Below are 24,607 nucleotides of genomic sequence, written 5' to 3' on the forward strand. Positions count from 1 at the left end.
CCGGGTGCAGAGGAAGGAAACAAGTCCCTTGCCCTGCTAGGCCACGACCTCAAGTGCATAATAATGTATATTTTATTAAGATTGGAGTTGGTAGGGATTGTTTTGGCAACCGTTGTGCGGACCGTGACTAATCTTGATCACAACAATAGTTTATAATGTTAATTTTAGTATTACTATTGTATTAAATTTTGGATTTAACTTTCAACGAAAAAGATTTTACTTAGATCTTGAAACAAGATAAACAACAACTTAGCACAGAAAATATTGATCAAAACTCATAAATCATAAATGGCTTTTGAAAATAGGGGAGAGATTACTAGGAGCTAAAAAATAAAGAAGAAGAAGAAGAAAGACACAACAATAGAAAGTTTGATTTAAATAAGTAGTCGTTATAGTTTTGACCATTGCTAAGATGTAATGTGCACCGTTTCATTTAGTGAATAGGTTTATCTCAATTCTCTCTATACACAATTTCATTAGAAGAGTATAATAGGACATACGTTGTGTTTTGTGAAGATAAATTAATTCTAGTTTTTTTTTTATGTTCTAGGCAAATAATTCTGGAAAGAATTTTAGCTATGTATGTAATAGACTTTGTCTAGTATCACATGGAATAAAAAAAATGAAAAAATTGCATCCTTTATAGAAAAAGGAAGATTGTGGTGGGTAACAACCCTGATTTTCTGAATGATTTGCTACAACCTTTACCTATTCCCCAGTCTCCATTTACTGACATCAATGTGGATTTTATTGAAGTGTTGCCTAGGTCTGAAGGAAAGGAAGTAATTCCGGTAATGGTTAATAGGTTTAGGCAAGTACTATCACTTCATGACTATATCTCACCCCTACACAACCTCATCAGCAGCTAAAGTCTTCCTGAATAATGTGCTCAAGTTACATGGTTCCAACCATAATTTCAAGTGACAAAGATCCAATCTTTTTTAGCCAATTTTGAAAGGATCATTTTAGTCAGCAAGATGTGGATCCATATTACTCTAAAGCTTATCATCCATGGTTTGATGAGCAAACTGAGGTGGTAAACAAATTTCTTGAGACCTACCTCAGGGTGTATTACTAGAAACAATCCTACAAGCTAGGCAAAGTAGCTATCTCTTACTGAGTGGTCGTACAACACCACTTTCCATTCATCAACATAGTGCACTCCTTATGAAGTTTTGAATGTATTTCCTCCTTCTATTCATATTCCCTATGCCTAAAGACTTGTATGTTGAAGTTGTAGATGAAATGCTGACTAAAAGGGAAGAACATCTCAATGCAATCAGGAGAAACTTATTAAATGCTCAAACATAATGGATCAACAAGCTAATCAAAGGCGCAGTGAAAGGACGTTCAAAATTGGAGATCAGGTCTACTTAAAATTGCAACCTTATAGACAAACATCAGTTTGATAGATGCTTGGGAAGGCGTGCGAATCGGACCACCACTCAACTATTAATTCACCAGAAAGCTCACTCCCCTGCAGATGCCACGTGGGAATTTGCCGATGACTTCAAGCTCAGATTCCTAGACTTCAACCTTGAGGACAAGGTTGGTTCGAAGGGAGGTCAATTGTCAGGAGCTAAAAAATGAAATGATGAGATGGTAGACAATTCTTGAAATCCAGGAAATCTACCAAACTTCTCTTTCCTGCTAACGTGATTGGTATACTGTTTGTCAAGAAAGCATTCAATCCAACTCCAGATGCCAGTGAAGAGGAATCAGTATTTGATGTTCCCCTAGAAATGTTTCTTAAGGTTTTACTCTAGTTCTGTTTTACATTTACTTGGTAAGAAACAAAAAAACAAAAAAAACATCGAGGCTCCTCTCTTCGGATGGTGAATACAGAATGACAACAGGACAGAAGTTGAAGATGAGTGGATGGGAGACAAGTTTCTATGCCATTTCTTTGACTTTCAATCAGGGGAAAAAAAGGTTTATAATATGGGCTATCACAGATGCAATAATGATTAGAGTCGCATCAAATGTCTGCCGAAGACCACCTGCATTTCAGGAGCGAAGGCCAACATTTTGGAATGGAATCTCTGATAAAGATCTCGCCAAGCTATAGATCCCTTGCTTCTTTCTTTTTTTTGTACCAAGCCATTCTTTTTGGCATAGCATAAATACCACTCAACTACTTCTAACCATGTTATTTGAGGATTCATGGAGCAGGCTTCAAAACAGCATACAATCTCAAGTCCTTTCCATGTTTCCCATAATTTTTCCCTTCTATGCAAATGAAAAGAAAAATTACAAGGAAATGTTTGAACAAAGTATACTTCAACAAATGGAATGCATGGTTTGACGTTTTCGTAATTGATATCAAGATTCATTCGAATAAACCTAGAGAAAAGCACAAGTCTCTGAATTTCACTTTCCAGGGATGTGTGAGACAAACATTTTGGCAACTCTTGTACAAAAAGCATGTAACCACAGAAGAGTAGGAGAAGAGTAGCAGAATATGCAGGCATAGCATATTCTCTTCAATTCGATACAAAATCCTCAATAACATAGGGTGCAACAGATGTCCATTTATGTACAACATGTAACAAGGGTATCGTGAGAAGGCAACATGATAAAAAGAGAAAATATAATTAGAGGAACTGTTACAAAAATCACAGAAATGCAATTCTAAAATTACTGCCATCAGCTAAAAACCTCATAAAATTTCTCAATGACAAGTAAACCTGAGTCAATTGACTCCAATGGATCCTTCCGAAGACGATGTCTCAAACAATTGGGGATGACAGTAGCAATATCTTCTGCGGTTACTTGATCCCTACCCTTCAGGGCAGCAAGGGATTTTGCAGCTCTATTTGTCACGATGTCTCCTCTCAATCCATCAACATTAAGCTCTGCACAAACCTTAGAGATTTTAACCTTCAGATCATGATCTATCTGTACAGATGAAAGACAAGCCCTAGCTGAGGCAATTTGTTGCCGGAGTTTCTCTTGCTCTGTCTTGTAAGAATGACGAAATTCCTTTGGATTTTTGTCAAATCGAGCTCTCTCTTCCACGATTTTCACCCTGAGCTCTGCATCCGTTACAGTTCCCACTTGTGCATGCATTCCAAATCTATCTAGTAGCTGTGGCCTTAGCTCTCCTTCTTCAGGATTACCAGAACCAATCAAAATAAACCTTGCAGGATGTGAAATCGAAATACCCTCTCTCTCCACTGTGTTCCATCCTGATGCAGCAGAATCTAATAGAACATCCACTAAGTGATCATCCAAAAGATTAACTTCGTCAACATAAAGAATCCCTCTATTAGCTTTAGCAAGAAGACCAGGCTCAAATGCCTTTACCCCCTCGGTGAGAGCCTTTTCAATGTCAATTGTCCCACAAACCCTATCCTCCGTTGCTCCCAATGGCAAATCAACCATGTTAATTTTGGTCATGACAACAGTGAGATCCTCCCCTTTCACGACACTCTCCCTGACTTCAATACCCATGGACTCTGGATCTTCTGGATCTGAATTATAGGGGTCACCAGCAACTACCTTAATTTCAGGAAGTAAATCAACCAAGGACCTAACAGCCGTGGACTTCCCCGTTCCTCTATCACCCATGATCATGACACCTCCAATCTTAGGATCAATCACATTTAACAAAAGGCATAATTTCATCTCATCTTGCCCTACTATTGCAGCAAATGGATACACTGGTCTCTGGTTTTCTTTCGAAGCAAGCTTCTGGGCCTATCAAAAGTACGGCAATTCATATAACCTTGCTAAGCACATTCTCTTCAACATAATGCTTTTTTTCTAGAAGTATAATTTTCACTTTCACCAAGCCTTACAAGTGATGCATTGTTTAGAGATCATAGGAGATCAACTATTTAACAAAATTAATCTTTCAAAATAAACATGTAAATTAAACCAAGTTCTCAAATCTTATTCAAGCACTTTACAACTTTTCGACATAATAAAATATAAAACAAAGCAAAGAAATGAACAACAAAGTTCTAATCTGATCTCAATATAGCATATGATAACAGGAATTAATTTGGAAATGAAAAGGCAAGAATAGAAAAGCTTACCTCCTCAACAGAGCCAATGCCTGTTGCAACACAGGCGACTGCAACATGAAACTGAGGCCTCCCTTTATTACCGACAAGACCAATCCCTCCATAATACTCCCTCCCAAAACTCAGCCCTGCAAAAACCCACCAGCTATCTTAACTAAAAACCATAAAAAAGCTCTGTAGAATCTAATCACAAAGAGACCATAAGAAAAAGAGGTGGGTCAACCCCAAATGCACTTAAATCTTGAAATATAAAGAAAAGTTTCTGAATTTTGAAGAGGAAAACTGAAGCGGGGTTTAATGTACCTGAGGAGGTTAAAGAGAGAGAAGGAATGGAAGGTTTGGAGAAGGGTCTATATGCCAAAATTGCAGCGGAAGAAGTTCCTAGTATAGTTGCCATTTGCAGCTGAATTTTGGACTACTACTGTGATTGTGTTGTGTTTTATTGGACCTTTTACCGCAGCAGCTTCACATTTGGTTTTCTATTGGTCTGTTAGGTTGACGATAAGAGGATACATAGATTCAGGCATATCTACGTTGCTCCTTAGAGGCCTCTGCTTTGTCAGTCAGCAGAATTGTTTTTTCCTTCATTCTGAAGGAAAAATAGAAAAGGAAAAGAAAAGAAAACAACATGAATTTTGCTGATTTATGAAAAAGAATTCCCAAAGAAAAGGTGTTGAGAGTAATCTGAATTTGTATAGTTTATTTCATCCCCAGAATTTTAATGTATTTAGCTTTGCCTCTTATATGTCTTAATTCCTCATTTATACCCATTTATATACATTAATTTATGCTGCTGATATATTTTAAGAAATGTTTTGATATTTAATTAAAAAAGTTTGTTATGATATTAGTTCATGGTAGCAATTTTTTAATTCAAAATCAGAAGTTATAATAATTAGATGATATGAATTTATTTCTTTTTTCTTCTAATTATATTATAACCTCAATTAAATATATATATATATATATATATATTCAAAATTACCCATTTTTTTTATTAAATCAAACTACCACTGATTACTAATAATTAATATTTCAAGAGGCATTTTTTTTATTTTGTTAATGTTGTTTTAAAAAAATGCATTGAACAAATATAGTTATTATACAATTTTTTATTTTATTATTATTGGGGTAGAGAACTTGAGAAGGGATCATTGTCTAACATGATAATTTTCTTATAACAAACCATATTTATATTATAGGTAATAAAATGAATGATTTATATAAAACAAAGACCGGAAAAAACAATGAACATCCAACAAAATAGTCAAACGGATTGAAAATTGGAACAATCATATGAATTTCAATTAACTTAATTATTTATTTTTTAAAAAATGCTTGAATAGTTTGAATGGTGCATTGCCCCATATTTTTTTTAGATCCCTTAATCTTGTTGAAGTCTCCAAAGGCCTAATAAGATCATTTTTCTAAACAGAAGAGTTTTTTTATTTATTTGGCTACGTGGTTTCACTGTGTTTTTATAAGAATTTATTTTTTTGTTTTAAATTTATTTTTTAAGTATTTTTAAATTATTTTGATATGCTAATATCAAAAATAAATTTTAAAAAATAAAAATATTATTTGAATGTATTTCTAAACAAAAAAAATTAAAAAATAATCATTATCACAATACCAAACACTAATTTAATTATACATAAAGAAGCCACTAAACAAAGTTATTTTAATGACTTGCGAATGCTTGGTTTTTACTTTCTTTTACTCAAACTTTTTTCTACTTGACAAATTTTGTTTGATTGGATTCATTAATCATATATTTAGAATTGGGATTCATATTATTATGATTTTATTGTATTTGAAGGGTGAAAGTGGGGAGGCAAAGTCTATTCATATCTATTAACCCCATAAAAAATACATAAAAATGATTTTTCCCTATAAAGAAAAAAAATCTCACAAAAATATTATTGAAAATAATAGTTTTATTTAAGAGAAAGAGTTACATCTATAGGCAACCCATCCAATCAAATAAAAATTATCAAGATATAAGAAATTTCAGGGTTTATTGCTAAACTCAAGAAGATTAGAGACTGACCTGTAATTTTGAGATAATAATTTTTTTTGAGTTTTAGGACAACGATACAAAAAGTATTTTAAACACAGAAATTAATTTAAGGGCCTATAGTGAGTTGGTAATAGGCGGAATTGTAAAGCAATGACATTTCTGCAAGTTTATTCTATTTTAGTTTATTTGTTAATAATAATTTTGCAACCCCTGCATGTTAGTTGCAATTCTGATGCAATTTTTATTTTTTTTATGATATTTTTAGATCTATTTATTTTTATATTTATAGTTAAAAAGCGTTCTTGTAAAAAAAATAATTTTTTTGAAATAAATATTTTTAAATGTTTTTATATTTTTTAAAATTAATTTTATAAGAAAGACGACCTTCTGAATTGTATTCATACCAGCCATTAGTAAGCTTGTAAAGCTCAAGTATAAAAGAAATTAAACAAGTCATCTACTTGGTTTAGTATAAGTTTGAGTTACCATCAATCAACAGAACTAAACGGCATGTCGTGTGAACCTTCTCAATTACTCCATGAACGACGTGTTGTCAAAGTATTCTTCCACGTGTCACCATCAGACGGAGAAGGAAGTAAAAATCCAGCCGTTCATGCAAATTGTAGTCAGACGGACGTCAGTCGTCGCTCGTTCATTCCCGCCTATTCGATGTCCAACCCCTTATAAAGGCCAGGCACATTCAAAAGGCTGAAAATTTTTCGCTCAACGGAGACTCCAGGTTCCGCTCTCTAATCTCAAAATCCGTTAATATTTTCTCGCGAACCAAACATCAAGGCATCTCTCTCTCTCTCTCTCTCTCTCTCACTCACAGTTTGTGTATTTGACCGATTTTTATATCTAATTTTGACGGAATCACGATCTCATTTTCTATCTCGGTGTTGTTTCGATGATTGAAATGAGATGCATTCCTTGTTTTTCGTTTTCGATTCTGTGCTCAAATTAGGTTATGCAATCCGGCACTATTGTTTTTTATTTGGAATTTGTGTGCTTATCGTTTTGTAGTTTAGTTTGATTTTGCATCTTACTTCAGTAATTCTCTGCTTCTCAGCTTTAGGTTTTAGTTTCACTCATTAATTAGTTTTATTGCAAGCAGAATTGTTAAAATTGATTAGTTGTTACTAAATGAGGTCATGCACTATTTTTGTGTTTATTTTGTTAAATTTGAACTTTTTCTTTCTTAGTTTTTTCTTTTTTACTGATTTATGGACATTTTTTTTTAACATTCAGTTTTCTGGCATATTAATCAATGACAACAGTTTAATCATTTTGCAGATGGCAGAGTCGGAGAAGAAAACTTCATCATCAATTGATCCGAAAGAGAAAAAGTCGTTGTTCGGTAATCTCTTTGTTACACCGTATTCATACTATGCACTCTAGAAGAGTCATAGTGAATGTCATTGATAGGCAGTGCAGATATCTTCATTGTTCTATGAATTTTACCTAGTTGTAGAGTAGTTGTTGATATTTAAGCATTGTGATAAAACTAGTGGTCTTTTGAATAGGCCATTATCAGTCAAATGCTGCGATTGTGTTGATTTCTATAAGATTGTTTCTCTCATGCTCTGGATAATGAGATCCTAGATTATCTATGAAGCAGATGTTGACATTGGAAATGAGTTCCTTGGCTCCTGGAAATCAATGTCAGTGATGGATGATGACAAAATGGATTTTGGCTTTGACACAGTTTCCAGTGGCAAGAAAAAGGCATTTAACTTTGGGAACTTGTAAGTGCTTTTAAAAACCTCAAGCATAGAATTTCTCTTATTGAATCCATATATCTTACTGTAAAATCTTGCCATCTGTTGTATGACTAATATATTTTACTCTGATTCAGGCCATTCTCTGAGTTCAACTCTTATAAATATTTCAATTTCATTGTACCTATTTCTATTACTTAGTTGGGTAGATAATATGCAATTATGCTGTTCCTCAGTTAACTTGTTTCACCTCTAAAAAACGGCTTTGCGAATTGGTGATAGCTTTGACGCAAATATGCTTTTTTACTAGTCTTACATACTTATTTGGCACATGGACAAGAATATGGTTATGAGTACTAACCTATGGTGCAATATTCTTTTCAGAGATATGAATTTTGATCTGGGTTGTGATTTTGGCAAGTTATCATCCTTCAAAATTGACACGTCAGACCTTGATTTCCCAATCTCATCCAAAAAGGCTGCAAAATCTAAAGATACATCTGAAGGGGAATCTCCTATGGGTAATAGTCAGAGGAAAAAGGACAGCTTTTCATTCTCTTTTGACTTTAATGGGTAAGTGCGTAACAATCTTTTTGTGGTATTACTGGTCCTCTTATGATAGAGTATTTTCTAGAAGGTATGCCCGAGAATACATAATGAGTTATGGAATTTGGAACATAAATAATGAATATATATATTGTCAATAAATAATGAATTTTTTTTCATAATGCAGGTTGGATAATTTTGATTTTGGTTCAACTTTAAAAAAAGATGAAAAAACTTCCTTGAAGAACCTAGATATTGATGGGGTTGTTTCAGATAGAAGTATGCATCAAGGCTCCAAAGTTAATCAGGCTAGGGGCTCTGATGCAGTTCTTGATGATGGCCAAACTGAAAAGCCTCCAGCATCAGAGAGTGTACCGACTTCAAAGGTTGAGACTACTTTAGGTGGTGGAGGAGGAGACAGTTCTTTGAGTGTCATTTTGCCTTCAATATCAGGAATGAAAGAAGACACGGTTGTGTCACACAGAGCAAGAACTTCCACAGAGAAATCAATTTCTGCTACTGCTGAAGAAACAGACCGACAAAGTAGTTCCCCTGAGAGGACAGTGCCAGCTGAGCCATATGCTCTGCAAACAACACAGATATTAGCAGTCCAGTCTCTTAGCAAGAACGATTCGACTCAAGATATTGTTTCAAATGTAGAGATAGAAATTGGTTCTCTGAGGACAGATGTAGATGTAGAGTCAGGTGCAGAGCAAATTGTTAACGGCAGAATAGTCGATGATACTGATCCTAACCATGAAAGTGCACAGCCAAAGAATTCAGATTCACTACATCTTACTGTATCAGACAATAATGGAGGTGAAAGCAAAAGGACAGATGGTGGAACCCCAATTGATAATACAGTAGAGGCTGAACCAATGCCTGATGATTCAGACTTTGAAACCACTTCCATCAGAAGTTTTTCAGGGATAGCACCACAAGAAAACAATACCAGCAAGGATATCCGGAATTCAGCTTCAAAACTTTTGGTTACATTGGCAAGGTTATAAAATATACTCGACCTGTGAATTGTTAACTCTATTAATTAAGATTGTTTTGTCAATATGAATCAAGAAAAATAAGGAACAAAGAATTCCATGCATTATCTCTTGAGCTGCAGTGTGTTTGGAAAATCTACGAAATAAATGCTTGGAATTATTGTGGAGGTTGATGTTCTGTGACCTGAAAATATACTGATGAATGTCTTGTAAATGATAAACAGCATAATGTTTTCAGAGTGTAACTGTGTTCATTGGGGAAAGATGTAAGGATCTGCAATGAGAAGCTGAGTCGTACTAATGCATTTCTGTTTACTTATTGTAGCCAACCCGTGGTTGATAAAATGACAATCATAAAGGAGAAAGAATCAAGAGGCGTCTGCTCTAAGTTTTTTAGGAGATTTGCCGAACCTGAGCCCCAACTACATCACCCATCCTCAGAAGGTGTGGAGGTTTCTTCATATGAGAGCAAAGGAATTTCTTCCTTGCAATTAATTCATCCAGAAATTGGGAAAAGGTGAGCATGCTTTCTTCGAAAACTGCAGTAAAGAAAATTAGTTCAAGGCATTCTCATTTGTTTTTGGTCCACAGGCAGGGGTTCACTACAATCGATGCACACTTGGGGAGAAAATTGGTTGGGGATTCAAAATCAGCTTTTAGGGAATTATCAAAAGGTGAACCTACTTTACTGGGAAGTGAAAAGAATGTTAAAACTCTATGCAATATCAGGTGAGGAAAAGTCACTTCTATTCCTGGAATTGTCATTTTGAAACATAAACTTCTTTTCTTTGATTCCCTGGTGAAAAATTTCTAGTTTTAGAAGCCAAATCAGATTGTATAGCTGTTAACAGCAAAAATGGAATTCCATTGTAGTTTTCAAGTGACAGTGTCCCTTATAATCTCAACAGGGAAAGTATCAACTATGATGGTGGACAAAAAGGCAGCAAGCCAGTTGTTACTCCAAGAACTCTTGCTGATAAAGAAGTGCCAAAGAGGAATCCTCCTGGGATAGGAAGCAAAATGAACATTAATGACCTTCATAATTTTGGGTGAGACCTGCTTTGAAGTTTCTTCAAATTTACCTGCTGAACTTGTTACTCCAGAAAAGGGAATAACTTATAATTTTGGACATGATGATCAAATCAACTATAACTTTCTGAACTAGGTTTTGTCTCATTCAATGAAGATACTCTTTGCAAATTTTTCATATTTATGTTCTGGATATTTATTGCTCACTGGATTGCATGCTTGTATTACTTCACTTAAAGTGTGACCTATAAATTTCTCTTAGGATTTCCTATGCCATGATATTCCATTTGCTGATTATGAAGTCATTTTCTCCTATTTAGAGTTTCTGATACCATTATTAGTGTTCATACTAGAATGTCAGTTGTAGTTCTTGATTATGCACCATAGACAATAGACATGACAGCATATTTCACGTGTTGTAATGCACTCATGACAACAAAAAGAAGCTAGTATGATGCCATATATTTTTTCTGCATCTTTACAGGTAACTTGTAGGAAATATCATATTTGCAATATGCTGTGGTGCACTGACAATATCTAAATAACTCAACATGTTGTCAATTATTTTTTCTGCATCCTTTCCCTTGACTTGTGGGAAATATCATTTTTCCATTTTAAGCTTTGGGAGATTCTGGGAAATGTTTTCAGTTGTGGAGTTAATCCTTCCGGATCGACTGGTAAGACGACAAAGTCCAATACCCAGACAAGTGAGAACTCCAGAATTGTGGTTTCGAGCATGGGATTGTTACGGAACTCGAAGATAATTTCTGCTGAAGGGCTTAAAGCTATGAAAAAGACACCTGATCTTTCTAGCATGAAAAATTCCAAGTATGTTGATACGAGAGAGCTTCCTGTTCCTTGCTCCTGTTCATTTTATCTAGTGAAGAGTTTGTGATATATCTTTCTGATGAATGCATGCCTTTCAACAAGGACTATGGGAGAAAACAAAGGTCCAAATGCTACTCGTGAAAGGGATACCAGTTTTTTGAGAAACTCAGAGAAAAACATGGAAGTAAAGGGAAATAAAGCATCCAAGTCTGTCCTTCCTCTTTCCAATGCTGAGAAAAACACGCCACTGATCACATCTTTGAAGCGTAAAACAAATGAGGTTTTTCTCCCAAATATTGATTACTATGATGAATTTATTTATACTTTCTATAAGATTTGATGACTGTAGCTCAGTTTTAAGCAAAGGTTTATCATTTTTTCTTGTGGTGTATCATGAACCAATATAATATGCAATTTTTCAGGCATTGAATGCAGATATAGTGCCATCAAAACCTCTCAAACGTCTCTCTTTGATACCTAGAGAAAACAGGTGTCAAAGTATTGTTTATGATTCTTCTACTCAAGACTCAAGTTACTTCTTGTTTTCTGGAATAACACTTTCTTTTTCCCCATGCTTTCAGAAACTTTAAGGAATGTCCAGAAAGTATGGTTGAAGATCAGGTGTCGTTTTTTATTTTCACCAAACATGTGGTTTCATATCAGCAATGACTACTAGAATTCATATGGAAGATATGATTGGTTGAAACATGATTAGGCAATTTCTAACTTCCATTGCTTTAATAATGGCTAGGTTTGTGATCAAGGTAATCGAGAAGCCAGTCCGACCCCCACTGTTCTTTATGACCATTCCTCCGGACTACAGATTACTGAGGAGGTGAACATGAAAGATGTAGAAATTTCTGTGGCAGCAGAAAATGATGGAAATGTCGAAAAGGCTGAAGCATATGCGAAAGAGCTTGAGGATGTAAGTCAACTGTATATTTATGTTATTTTTGGTATCTATACATGCTTTTGGAACACTAATCAATCCTGAGGTTCGAAATTGTTATATTGCAACCATTTTTTTTTCCCTTTTGACGAATTGCTCCCATCAATCTCTCCCTTACCCAATGACGCAATGCAGTGGAGAACCATTCAGAACTTGAGTAGGTATTTGGTGTCTTGAAATCAATCATGTTTCGTGGAAGAAGTTTTCCTTTTTTTTCCTTGTGTCCTCTCTGGTTACTGTCAGGTAATTTCAAATTCCTAGGCATTTAAACCATGTAAATTGTTAATAGGGCCATATATGGATAAGTTTCACTTTTATGGTTTTAGAAGGTCAGCTGAGCAATGTTTTCACCTTTGATTCTTCACTCTCGGGAACAATATTCACTATCAGTAGTGGTTTCATACGAGTTGATAGTTCCCTGTCTGGCTACGTCCATCTTTTTATTCAGTAATTAGTTTCCAAAATTGGTTGACTTTAATATATATTTCTACTTGAGCTCATTGATTGTTGACGAACCAAGCTGGCCTTAAAGAGAATCTCCCTCAATTCCAACATCTGCTCCCTCAATTTGTTTCTTCTTAGGTGTGGCTATCATGTAACCAGAACAAGGTGTGGCTGTAGAATAACAAAAGAACTAGTGACCTTGCTCATTTTCCTGCAGATATGCAACATGCTGAAGAAGAAACACGAGGAAGCGAAAGAAATCATGGTTCGAGCTATTGTGACCAATAACAGCTTGCTGATGCTTAACCATCCCATGTTTGATGAGAAGATATCCTTTTTCTTTTTTTTTTAGAGTTACTGGTACCATTTTTCTTTTCTTGGCTTTGACTTTATTACTAAAAGGAAGTTCTGTATTCCTTTACAACTGACAACATGCGCATGGTTGAGAAATTTGCCGCACAACTGGTGTTGAAATAGCTTCAAATGAAATAGCCAGATCAGTAGAAGGTACACCTCTCTCTATATATCTCCCTTTGTTAGATGTGCACTTGGTAGTTAGATTATGTAACTAATAGTTCAATATGTTGCGCCTATTTCAGGGACAACATATTCTATTTCCTGCTGCTGTTTGGACCATGTTTAACATCTCTCAACTTCAAAGCACTTCAATCGGGAAACATAGTAAATACCCCAACTGCGATCGATGCTCCGCTTCCAGGTTCAACGGACTTGACCACCCACGCCTTTAATTTTGCATAATCTTCAAGAATATCCATCCCGTTTACTTTGCTCAGACCACCCATCTGGTGCTTGAGCCGCTTGTTTCTTCAGTGCTTCAAAATATGTTCATTGATTTAACTGTGGAAGATGCTCTAGTTAGATAAATGTCAATGTAACTGGTGTTGTTTTGATTAGTCATGATACAAAGGAATGCTGTGTTTGATTGGTTATGACACAAAACTGCCATATCTTCAAAACACCTTCCAGTGGGCAGTACTAAGCTATTTCATTGATAGCTTTGGGTGACTACGAACGTTCAATTCCCCGCCGGTTGCCTCTTTTCTTTTAGTTTCTGTGTTTTCTTTATTATTGTTTAATCATTGTCGCAGTCCATAGGTAAAATAAATATACAAATAGGAACAAGCCAGTTTCTCACGAGATAGGGAGGTAGGAAAGGAAAGACACGATAGTTAAAGTCGGTCTGTTTTTGCTTTTTGAAAGCAGTTTTTTTAAAAATTATTTTTTTAATATATTTTTAAATTATTTTAAGGTGAGGATATCAAAAATAAATTTTAAAAAATAAAAAATATTATTTTAATAAATATTAAAAAAAATAATTTTTTAAAAACTATAACATGGGCTCTAGGCTAGACTGAATAAGTGAGGGGGAATATATTATATATGAGTAGTTTGGAAGAATCCAAATTCTTGCAAAGCCCAAAAATCAGAGACCCTCTATTCCCTCCATCTGTCTATGAAAAACCAAAAAAAAAAAAAAAACATCCCAAAGGCCAAAACGAAACTTACCAAAAAGTTTCTCCTCCCTCCATCTACGAAAGCCAAAATCAAAATTTACCATTTCTCCGAAAACAAAACCACTTCAAAATTTTGTTTTGAAATTCCCCCCCTCCAAAATACCACCATTATGTATGTTCAGTCCTGCCTCTCCCCATTCATCACCACCTCTCTCACGGTATCCCTTGCCAATGGCTGTTCTCTTTCTTAGTCAAGATGACAACAAGGAGAACATCCCTCCTTTCTTTCCAAAGCAAGCTGCACTAATCACAAAATCCAAATCTCCTCTCCCCACCGGCAATAAAAGAAGAGTCAGGAGGCCACTTGAGGACATTACCACCCTCTTTAATCCGGAAATCTATTCAACTTCAGCTCATGATAACAGGATCTATATTTTTCACTCACTTCCTTCAGCTTGCAAAGTGAGAAGTGGAAAGAGGAGAGCTGAGGATGGTGTTTACCCAACCTGCAAGAAGACCACCCAGTTGCTGCATTCCAGCAAAAATTTCAGATAGTTCAATGAACCAAGTTATTTTTTCTCTTATGACTTCCATTGTTTAGAAAGTCATTCTGCTAATTGATTGTCCATTGAAGCTTGGTTTCATCGTCTTTGTTGTTATTATTATTTATTACAAACTAAGTGTCAATCAATAGAAGCTCTGCAATTTCTTGCACTGGATTGATCTAACCTCACTGTTTGATTTGCTTTGTATTGAGATTACAATAAGAATAGGGATTTGATTTCAATCCCAAACCGGGTTCACCTCAATCTACTGTCTAGTTCTTGCAGGGTTTTAAATTCTGTTATTACCAAAAGAATGATACAAAAGCGATTTCTCATGTCTCTGCCAATTTCTAAGCAAATCCAAACCCACTTGGAAGCCTTTTGTTTTCTCTCCCCCCTTTTGTTCTTGTTGTCTGTGGGACAAGTCTCTTGTCTGTTTCACGCTGCCAAAATCTTAGAATTGGATGCCAACAAGAAAGACTCTTTGTAATTTTCAGTACTTTTAATTTAGATGAATTGACTTCCATCTTTACTCTCTCTTTGTCAGCCAAACAACTGGATGGATAGTAAGTTATCAATCATTTCTCCTTCCTCCTCCCTATCCTTCCATTTTTCCAATCCATCCTTACTAACAAATATGGATGAAGGCAATTTCTTCTTACTTGAAATCATACCCTAGTTATGAACAGATTGGAAGACATCTATTGAGCTCTTTCTTTTTCCTGTTGAAATCATATCAATTCATCTGAAGACAATGTTTGAGCCTTTTCTTTTTCTGATTTTGGCCCCTAGTCCATGTATAAGAAGATGCATGATCATGTCAGCTAACTCTGAACAGTATTTGTTATTCATACTTGAACTTGGACTCCTAGCTAAGCTTGGCCTGAGAATGATCCGAATTGTTAGCAATCTTTGCAGAGAATGCACCCATAATTAACCAAGTTGATAGCTGCTAAGGCTAGTGTGTAGGATACTAGTTAATTAGCCGTATGTTACAAAGGAAATGTCTTAAGCATTTGGAGAAAATTGATTCCATCATAGTTACTAAATATGAAGCAGTTGGTTTCTGTCAAATCCTGAGGACAAAAAAGAGATTAAGGCGCTGTTTGAAATTACATTTCAAATAGTGTTTTGTGAAAATTTAATTTTTTTTTAATGTTTTCATATCATTTTGATATGTTAATATAAAAATAATTTTTTTAAAATAAAAAAAAATATTATCTCGAACACCACTAAGCATTCATAAGGTAGGGGTGGCGGTTGCCAGCCTGCCATGAGTGGATTCAACAGAACATTATTACTAAAAAATTTCTGAGTGCAACATTAAAGAGACTGTTTTTACTAGCCTGGAAGCAATAAAGAATTCAAGGATTTGCTTGTACTAGGTTTCTGTCGTGGACAAAAGATTCTGACGAGTACCACCACATATTCTGATCTGAAGTGGTCTGTACTTTTTCTGAGGAATCAGAAAACTAAAGGGATTACAGTCCAAACGTGTAATAACCATATAACCACTAAAAACACAGTAAGATGAACTCATTCCACCCACTTTTGTTATTATAAGAAAAGGGGATCTCTGTTGATCTCTATATATTACACCCTCCCCATTTGTTTCTCTGCAGAACAGAGTTCCTGAGAGATTAAGAAATATGGCTTGCGTGAGATTTTACTTGTGCGTGATGCTAATATTGCTGTCATTTGCCCAATCTGAAACTCACCCCCTTGATCCTTCAGCTGTGAGAAGGAACCTGATCAGGACAATTCGAGCCCTGGGCGAGACTGACACTTACAATGTCAAGCAGGGGAACGAACGCATGATCGGCGGTCGATTCTCAAGTAAACGAGTGAGTCCAGGAGGACCTGATGCTCAACACCACTGATAAAACAATGAAGATTTTGTGTGAGAGGTAGACAGTTTTCATAACCTGCTATAAGAAGTCTCCTGAAGTCTAGATAAGAACGTGTTTGTAGCTCACAGATATGTGATGCTTTGATAGCTATTTAACTTGATATGTTCATGGAAGCGCCATGGCCATGTTGTAGGGAACTCCTACTATGTTGTAATAGAATGCGTGTAATTCTTATGATGTAGCTCGAGTTATCAATTTTACTGTTTTTCAACTTGGAACTACTTTTATCTTTATTTGAAGATGATGTTAGAGAGTAATATAAAATAATTGCGGGATAGTTCCTTCGCATACAGTCTAAATAGTTTAACCTTTCTTTGACAGAAAAAGAGAAACGATAGAACAAACATAAATTTACACAAACATTACTAGGTTTGACAGAACAGAAACGGAGCTGGTTGCTCCGCTGGGCTTAAAATAACAGCTGTTTAGTCTCTACAATGCGCTCACTCATAAGCTGGAAACTTTTCATGTTTCAACAATGATAAGCTGGATCATTTCTACTCTGTGACACAACGCAACAGGTATAAAATTATGGAATCTATGCAAGCAATCTTTATTATGCCTTTTGAGCCGAAGTTGTTGGTTTAGGATTACGTGAAAGCATGGCATCTTGACTCTGCTCAGCCCCAGAGGCATCTGTTCTGATTTATCTGTCATTTTTGTGCTTAGAATCTACTTTCAGGTTTGCTTAGATAGCAGAATCAAGGGGTGAGTTGCAGGGAGATTTTTTAACTGAAAAAGAGATCAAATAAGAAGCAAATGTTAAAAGAAACCAAACACTAGTGTCCATTGCTTGATTTGTCCTTTCTTTCAAAAAACACCCTGCCATTTCATTCTCTCAATGGCAGCATTCTACCCTTTATTCCAAAGGCAACAAGTATCACACTTTCATCTACTGGAAACATCAAGACAGTTCATAATGCTTAAGCCTCAAGCACCTTCAACACATGTGCTTGAAGCCGTAGAGCACTGCCAATGTACAAAAGTCACTTTTCAGAATGATTTTTTAAGAAAACAGACCATTTCCTTGTAATAAAAATGCAGTCAAATCCTATATTGAACTTCTAAAAAAGTAATCAGATTAAACAATACTAGAGATCTCAGCACTCCATAGCGATAGAGGATTGTGTATCGATTTTCTGTCCCATTCTCTTGGATTGTTTTACTCTCTTCTGTGTATTCTGCATAGCATATCAAACAAAGGAAGTCACCATTTAGAACCTCAACTTTTACTAAGAACTAAAAGCGGGCCTCGTATGCTGGCCTTAATTCTTGATCTCAGCTTGGTTCTGTTCTAAATTAACTTAGCTGCATCAAGAAAAAGACACAGAAAGTTTCCCTCGCTAGCCCAAATCCCATGAGCATGAAATGAATTGTTATTACCATGTTGATTCAACACGAAAATTAAAAAATAAGGATCATAGTAGTCCTCAATATATCATATTTTTCTATCACGAAAAAGTAATGCTGCGAGAGCATAACAAGTTAACAAGTGAGTTCTGACATGGCTTGAAAATTGTTATTGGTTTGGATAAAGCACCTGAAGACTCATGATTCATGCTTGAAATTTGTTTGAAGTCGAGTCAATGGTGATTGCATGGATTCTTACCAATTAGAACGTAAGACAGGAAAAAGGATTGGATTTGTTTGGAAGCTATTATGAAAAATCCAACAGAGAAATCTAATTTTTTGTTCTCAGCGTGGGACAAAGACCTCAGCCTGGGAGATTGGGCGAAGCATCCTACAGGTGTAAGTAGCTTTCATGCCCAGTGGAAAAAGGAGGAATGCCTTTCAAGAGTGAGCTTTTTAACTGCAAAATTGCGATGCCTGCTCAGAGCCCTTTAAGACCTGACTAGACTGTCACACTTCACACGCATATATGGCTAAAAACTTCGGCACCAGACTGGATAATATGAGTAATTGAAAAAGATGTCTCCAAGGCTTAACTTTGTTCAATAGTAGGCTAATGGAGACCTCATCCTTGTCAGTCTCTTGTTTCCACATCATACAAAAATAAAAACAGAAGTTGTTCACAGAAATGTTACTTCAGCCACAAGCACAATATTACAAGCAGGAAAAGTAAAAACAGCCAAAACACAGATTGTTGTTTACTGCTACTAAAATTCTTTCCAGAATTATGTTTGGATAGTTGTTTGATTCGACTTGTCATAGAACCAAGTCCCATTTTGCTTCACCTGGATTTTTGCCATCAAACACTGTAAGGTTTAAGGAGCAATTGGTATTTTAATTCCTTACTGTCGAAGATTAGGAAAAGCACTAATCATGGATCATTAAATAGGATGAAGCAAGCATATTTTCAAATCATGAAAATAAATATTAGATTTTCTATTGGCCGGCATGCTCCATCTATATTAGAGCAAGCAGTTATGTCTATATTGCTTGACTTGGTGATTGGATACATGCACTCATTGGATTATGCAAGTTTTTCTTCCTATATTTTTTAAGCATCATTCACAGATATTCTTGTGAAGAGACAGAAACAGATCTCCCAGACATGTAAGCTCTTTTATTACATTAGTGATTAGTCCCGTATTGCAACTTGGCTAGACTAACTTGCATGTATAAAAACATGACATCTGTTACCGAAGCCATGGTTCTACAGAATGATCTTCGTCCCTATTGTTCCTTTTCCCCCTGTCTCATCTTAGCTTTTTTGCTTTCTGAGGACAAAATCCGTATATGGCACAGAAATCTTCTTGCTGCTCAGTTTCAGCATCAGCAAAGTTTTAATGGATAAGGTCTGAGATTAAATTGAACAATTTGATAAACTATAAAAAGTTTTTTTTTTTTTTTTAATAATCCACACTGACAATAGCAATATTTATAAAGCTCGGCAGCGACGTTATGCTTATCTGACAGCACTGCCCGGCATGGAAAAAGGCAGTTACGCTCTAAGTTTATCCAAATTAAAGGGCTGCTTTCTCCATTCTGGTTCTCGGCTTAGCTCCATGAGGTCATCTTCTATGGGAACCATGGAACTGATAGTAGATCAACCGGCCGGAATAAAACAGGCCTTAGCATTACTTAGGCTTCAATGAAGCTTCTACTTTGTGTCATCGACGGTCTTCGGTAGGTTTATACTTTATGCCACATATGCAATGACAATGACAGAATTTGATTTTCATGCATGAACCTTTGTTCATCTGCCATGCAGGATCAGATTAAGACCGACAAATATTAATAAGATGAATCAAAAGGATGTCCTGCCAGCCATATATATCATATGATTGGTAAAGCTTAGTAGGATTCATTACAATGATTTCAGGCAAATAAAAACAATCTGGTGAGTGGTACCTGATGGTACAATACAAAAAGAAGTCTGAATACCTGACACAATGCACTTGGTTGGACGGGAATAATATAATTATTATTTTGCTCCTCCAACAAATAAAACAATAAGCTCAGTGTTGGGATAATTTAGTCTTGTCCATAGTAGTCTTTAGTCATAATGGGATAATGGTATTGATAGGGGACAATTATATCTAAGCACGGTGTAAAGGCTAAATTATTCTTAAAAATAAATTATTTAAAAAGGTTGATAAATGATATATAGGTATTTTTTTTCTTTTATATGCACAATATAAAAACTATATTATCTTCATGATATAATAAATCTTTTGATCATGTGATTAAGTAACCCTTAACAAAATTAAAATATAACCTGAAAAGCTGAAAATTAGGTTTGATAAAACTCTGATCTTCCTACTAAAAAATAAGGCTATTAGCATCAGATTTTAGGAACAGATTTGCAACCGATTTATATAAATATATATTATTTTTTCAATATCAGCAACAGACTTAGCTATGGAAATTCCATTGTTGAAGGCAACATAAAATTTACAACCGATTATCTGTTGCTAATTGAAAAAAATATTATTTAAATCTTAGCCTAAAACTAAAATTATACAGATTGTTGATTGGCTTTAACATTATAAGATCTCAACCGTTGATTAGCCTAAAAGAAAAATTCTAAACTTGCACTCCCCCCCTAGAAATGTAAATACAACAAAGAAAAAAAATAATCAACTAGAAAATTAACTTGCAGTTTCTTCATCTTCTTCGTCTCTAATATCCATAACCCTAAAAAAATAGTTAACTTACACTCTCTGCATCGATATGATTTTCTATATTACCTTTATGATACAAATCTTTTGATTACGTGGTTAAATAACCCTAACAAAATTAAAATATAGCCTGAAAAGCTTAAAATTAGGTTTAATAGAACTCTAATCTTACTACTAAAAAAATGAGGTTATTAGCATCAGATTTTAGCAACAGATTTGCAATATATATATTAATTTTTTAATATCAGCAACAGATTTGGCAATGGAAATTCTGTTGATGAAGGCAACATAAAATTTACAACCGATTATCTGTTACTAATTGGAAAAATAATTATTTAAATCTTAGCCTAAAATGAAAATTATACTGATTGTTGATTAGTTTTAACATTATAAGATCTCAACCATTGATTAGCCTAAAAGAAAATTCTAAACTTGCACTTTCCCTTAGAAACGTAAACATAACAAAGAAAAAAATAATCAACTAGAAAATTAACTTGCAGTTTCTTTATCTCCTTCGTCTCTAACATCCATAACTCTAGAAAAATAGTTAACTTGCACTCTCTCTGCATCCATATGATTTTCCTTCATCCCTAACTTTTCTCTTCATCTTCTTCTCATTAGTCTCTAACGTCCATAACTTTTATCGTCATCTTTTCTCCTTCATTTCAACAAATTCAATCTTCCTTTGTAAACCACCAAAAACACAGACCCATGGCAACATCCCACTAGACTCATCATTATCACCATAGAACATTCTTGATTTACCCCCTCTCTCTATATATGGGTTGGGTTTTGTACTCTTCTCTTTAATAATTTAGGTAATTTTAGGATTTATTGTTTTCTTTATTGCAATTTAGCAAGGTTTTTACTTAACTTTTCCAATCTCATATGTTTTTCTCTCATGTAGATTCCATCTCGCTCGCTTGGATTTATTCTTATTCCATCTCGCTCGCAGGTAACAAATTTTCTTTGATCGATACTTTGAATAATGGTTTTAGGTTGTTCATTCGATAAAATCGAAGGTTTATGAAATGTTTTTACCATGATCTATAACCTAATTACCTAATTATGCATGTTTAATATTTGAAATTTTATCAAAACCCCCAATTTAATTTGTAGGGTTATGTTCATAAATTGTATGATAATATATTTTCTGTGCTTTGGACTATCTTTTTTCTTTCCTAATTCAATGCGAGTTTGTATAAAAATATTAATTCAATGATTTTCTTTCATTAAATCCGACATTAAGTTTCTTTTTGGATGGAAATTATGGGACCAAAATGAAGCCTGGAAAGCCAATATAAGTGTTGTTGGAAATGACCATGACATTGTAGGTGCATGAACTTATAATATATCAATTAACTACAAATTTATGTCTATAAAATAGTTAATTATTGTTAAATATTAATTGATATGGAGGTGATTGTATATCTTCAGGATATGGTATCCAACATATTGTTATCAAATTGCCCCGTGGAGTTGAACAAATTATTAAGAGTTTGTTTAAATTATTTTACATTAGGTACCATTCTTAAATTCAATTTCTATATTTAGACAATGTTATAAACTTTGACTAGAGATTTATGTGGTACATATTTTATTTTAAAGGATTGTTTAAGTACTAGTAGTTAAGGAAGTATGCTTATTTTTATGACTTTCTGAATTAGATTTTGAAGCCAATATTTAAAAGAATTTATTAAATTTCTTTAAGTATACCAAGCTGATTTTAAAGGCATGTTTTTAAAATTGTCTTAAAAGAAATTTAGTTTTGATCAACAAGCAAGTTGATTCAAGTTCTACCTATTTAGGAGTATTGTGTATTGTTGATGAAAAAAAGATTATTAATATATGATACATAGTTGAGGTTAATTTAAGTGTGTAATAAATTATTAAAAAATATGAAATAGTAATTAACGAAGTTTTTTTGATAATTTATTACATAATGTTTTACTTTTAGATTAAGAAAAATATTAAATTAAATAACATTCTAAAATGTTTGTTTCTAAAATGTTTATTGGTGTTATCATGTTAATTAGATTAATATGGATCATCAATCGTGGATGTATCTTCGTCTTGTGAATGCTTGTCTTCGTCCTGAATACATTGCGGGTGTTAGAAGATTTATCAATTTTGTATTTTCAATTGATAAAAATGTATCCTGGGAAAAAAATTAGATGTCCTTATGTGAGATGCAAAAATCAAAAGTTTTTAAAGGAAGATGATGTTTGTAAGCACCTATTGACAAAAGGTTTTTTACCTTGATATGAAAATTGAACTGTATATGGGGTGCCTTATGTCATAAAACCAATATTGGTTGGACCTTCATTGGTTGGGATTAGTCATATTATGAATGATGTTTGTCTAGAAAATTCATATAGAAATCTAGTTATAGATGCAATGGGGGCTGGTGATGCCATACTCTAATGATAATGTTTCTAGTCATGTGGCAGCAGAGCAACTTTCAAATCCAGAGGCAACTAATTTTTATAAACTTTTGAAAGCTACGGAGGAGCCTTTGTGGGATAGGTGTACCAAGCAATCCAAATTATCTACTTATGTACAATTTCTTAATATGAAGTCAACTTTAAATTTGACTCAGACTATCTTCAATAAATTTATTGATTTTACAAAAAGTTACATGTCTAATGATGAAAATTTAGTATCAAATTTTCATGATGCCATGAAATTTATGTGGCCACTTGGACTTGGTTATGAGAAATATGATGTGTGTCCTAATTATTGTATGTTGTACTATGGGGTAGATGCAATGAAAACAAATTGTGAATTTTGTGGAAGTTCACAATATAAACCTAGAAATTCGACTGGTAAAAGTTCCATTAAGACGAAGAAGCAACCCTGATACTTTCCCTTGACACCTAGGCTTCAGAGGCTATTAATGTCTCCACATCATGCCAAAGATATGACATGATATCATTTTCATAAGTCAAATCCGAGAAATATTCAGTTAGGGTTATACACTTATGGGTTTTGTCCATTTAACATGTCTTCAAATGCATACTCTTGTTGGCCAGCAATTGTGACTGTTTATAATTTACCTCCATGAAAGTGCATGACTAGACCATTCATGTTTTTGGTAATGATGATTCCTGGGCCAAAGAATCCGGGGAAAAAACTTGATGTTTTCCTAAGACCTTTAATTGTTGAGTTAAATATTTCATGGTTTGTTGGTGTTAAAACCTATTATGTATATAAAAAGAAAAATTTTCAATTAAGGGCAGCTTTGATGTGGACCATTAGTGACATTTCAGCATATGGCATGTTATCGGGTTGGAGTACTCATGACAACTTATCTTGTCCTTATTGTATGGAGAATTGCAAGGCCTTTAGATTAAAAAAATAGAGGGAAAACTATTTTTTTTATTGTCATCGACGACTCCTACCTATGAATCACCCATATAGATGTGAATCAGCTAAGTTTGGAAATAAGTAATTGAAAGGCTCCCTCCTTTACCTCATCTTTTTGGCTTGGAAATGTTAAACGAAGTGTCCAAGTTTACTGAGGGACATAATGGAAGTTCCTCACATAATGATAAAACTCATGGGTTTGGTGTTAAATACAATTAGGTGAAGCAAAACATTTTTTTTTAGCTTCCATAATGGCATATAAATTGAGAAAAATTTCTTTGACAATATTTTTTATACAGTAATGGATTGTCCTAATAGAAGTAAGGATAATTTAAAGGCTAAGTTGGATATTCAGTTGTATTGTAAGAAGCCAAATTTACATTTGCAACAAGATGCAAGTGGTTTCAGGAGAAAAATTATAAGAAGGAGATCATTTCAAAGTATGGAACTAATCAGGAAATCATCCTTCAGTTGATGGAGCAGTTTGGTGTGTGGCTTCTAGAGGAGTTATAAAGGATAGGATATATGGTGTACCTCGTATACTAAAATCTATAGTTAATACAAGTTCTTCATCACATTTCTACTCGGTGGAGTCATCATATCCTAGTTCATCTTATCTGGCATTGCAAAAGGAGAAGAAGAAGAAGAGATAAAGAAAAAAGATGA

At 34.4% G+C, this 24,607-nt stretch overlaps 2 protein-coding genes across 2 annotated transcripts; one reads left to right on the forward strand and one right to left on the reverse strand.

The window, feature by feature from the left end:
- Positions 1–2,441: 2,441 nt before the first annotated feature.
- LOC133703701 (magnesium-chelatase subunit ChlI, chloroplastic-like) lies at positions 2,442–4,636 on the reverse strand. The gene is made up of 3 exons (XM_062128307.1): positions 4,332–4,636; positions 4,041–4,156; positions 2,442–3,699 (listed from the first exon to the last, which is right to left on the reverse strand). Exons 1-3 carry the CDS (start codon positions 4,423–4,425, stop codon positions 2,647–2,649), a joined length of 1,263 nt encoding a protein of 420 aa, XP_061984291.1. The 5' UTR covers positions 4,426–4,636; the 3' UTR covers positions 2,442–2,646.
- Positions 4,637–7,051: 2,415 nt separating this feature from the next.
- Positions 7,052–13,577, forward strand: LOC133703987 (uncharacterized protein At4g18490). The gene is made up of 15 exons (XM_062128749.1): positions 7,052–7,405; positions 7,667–7,793; positions 8,151–8,339; positions 8,500–9,315; positions 9,636–9,827; positions 9,902–10,039; positions 10,219–10,359; positions 10,988–11,167; positions 11,270–11,447; positions 11,590–11,657; positions 11,749–11,788; positions 11,919–12,092; positions 12,778–12,888; positions 12,993–13,067; positions 13,160–13,577. Exons 1-14 carry the CDS (start codon positions 7,192–7,194, stop codon positions 13,035–13,037), a joined length of 2,613 nt encoding a protein of 870 aa, XP_061984733.1. The 5' UTR covers positions 7,052–7,191; the 3' UTR covers positions 13,038–13,067; positions 13,160–13,577.
- The last annotated feature ends 11,030 nt before the right edge of the window (positions 13,578–24,607 follow it).

This window comes from Populus nigra, chromosome 9, assembly GCF_951802175.1.
Source record: "Populus nigra chromosome 9, ddPopNigr1.1, whole genome shotgun sequence".
Classification (NCBI taxonomy): domain Eukaryota; kingdom Viridiplantae; phylum Streptophyta; class Magnoliopsida; order Malpighiales; family Salicaceae; genus Populus; species Populus nigra.

Coding starts and splice junctions, on each gene's coding strand:
- LOC133703701 (XM_062128307.1), bottom strand. CDS start 4,425: ATGGCAACTATACTAGGAACTTCTTCCGCTGCAATTTTGGCATATAGA. Junction 4,157..4,331: donor TCTCTCTTTAACCTCCTCAG/GTACATTAAACC, acceptor GGGTTTTTGCAG/GGCTGAGTTTTGGGAGGGAG. Junction 3,700..4,040: donor GCATTGGCTCTGTTGAGGAG/GTAAGCTTTTCT, acceptor TACTTTTGATAG/GCCCAGAAGCTTGCTTCGAA.
- LOC133703987 (XM_062128749.1), top strand. CDS start 7,192: ATGAGGTCATGCACTATTTTTGTGTTTATTTTGTTAAATTTGAACTTT. Junction 10,040..10,218: donor AAAACTCTATGCAATATCAG/GTGAGGAAAAGT, acceptor TAATCTCAACAG/GGAAAGTATCAACTATGATG. Junction 12,889..12,992: donor ATCCCATGTTTGATGAGAAG/ATATCCTTTTTC, acceptor ACAACTGACAAC/ATGCGCATGGTTGAGAAATT.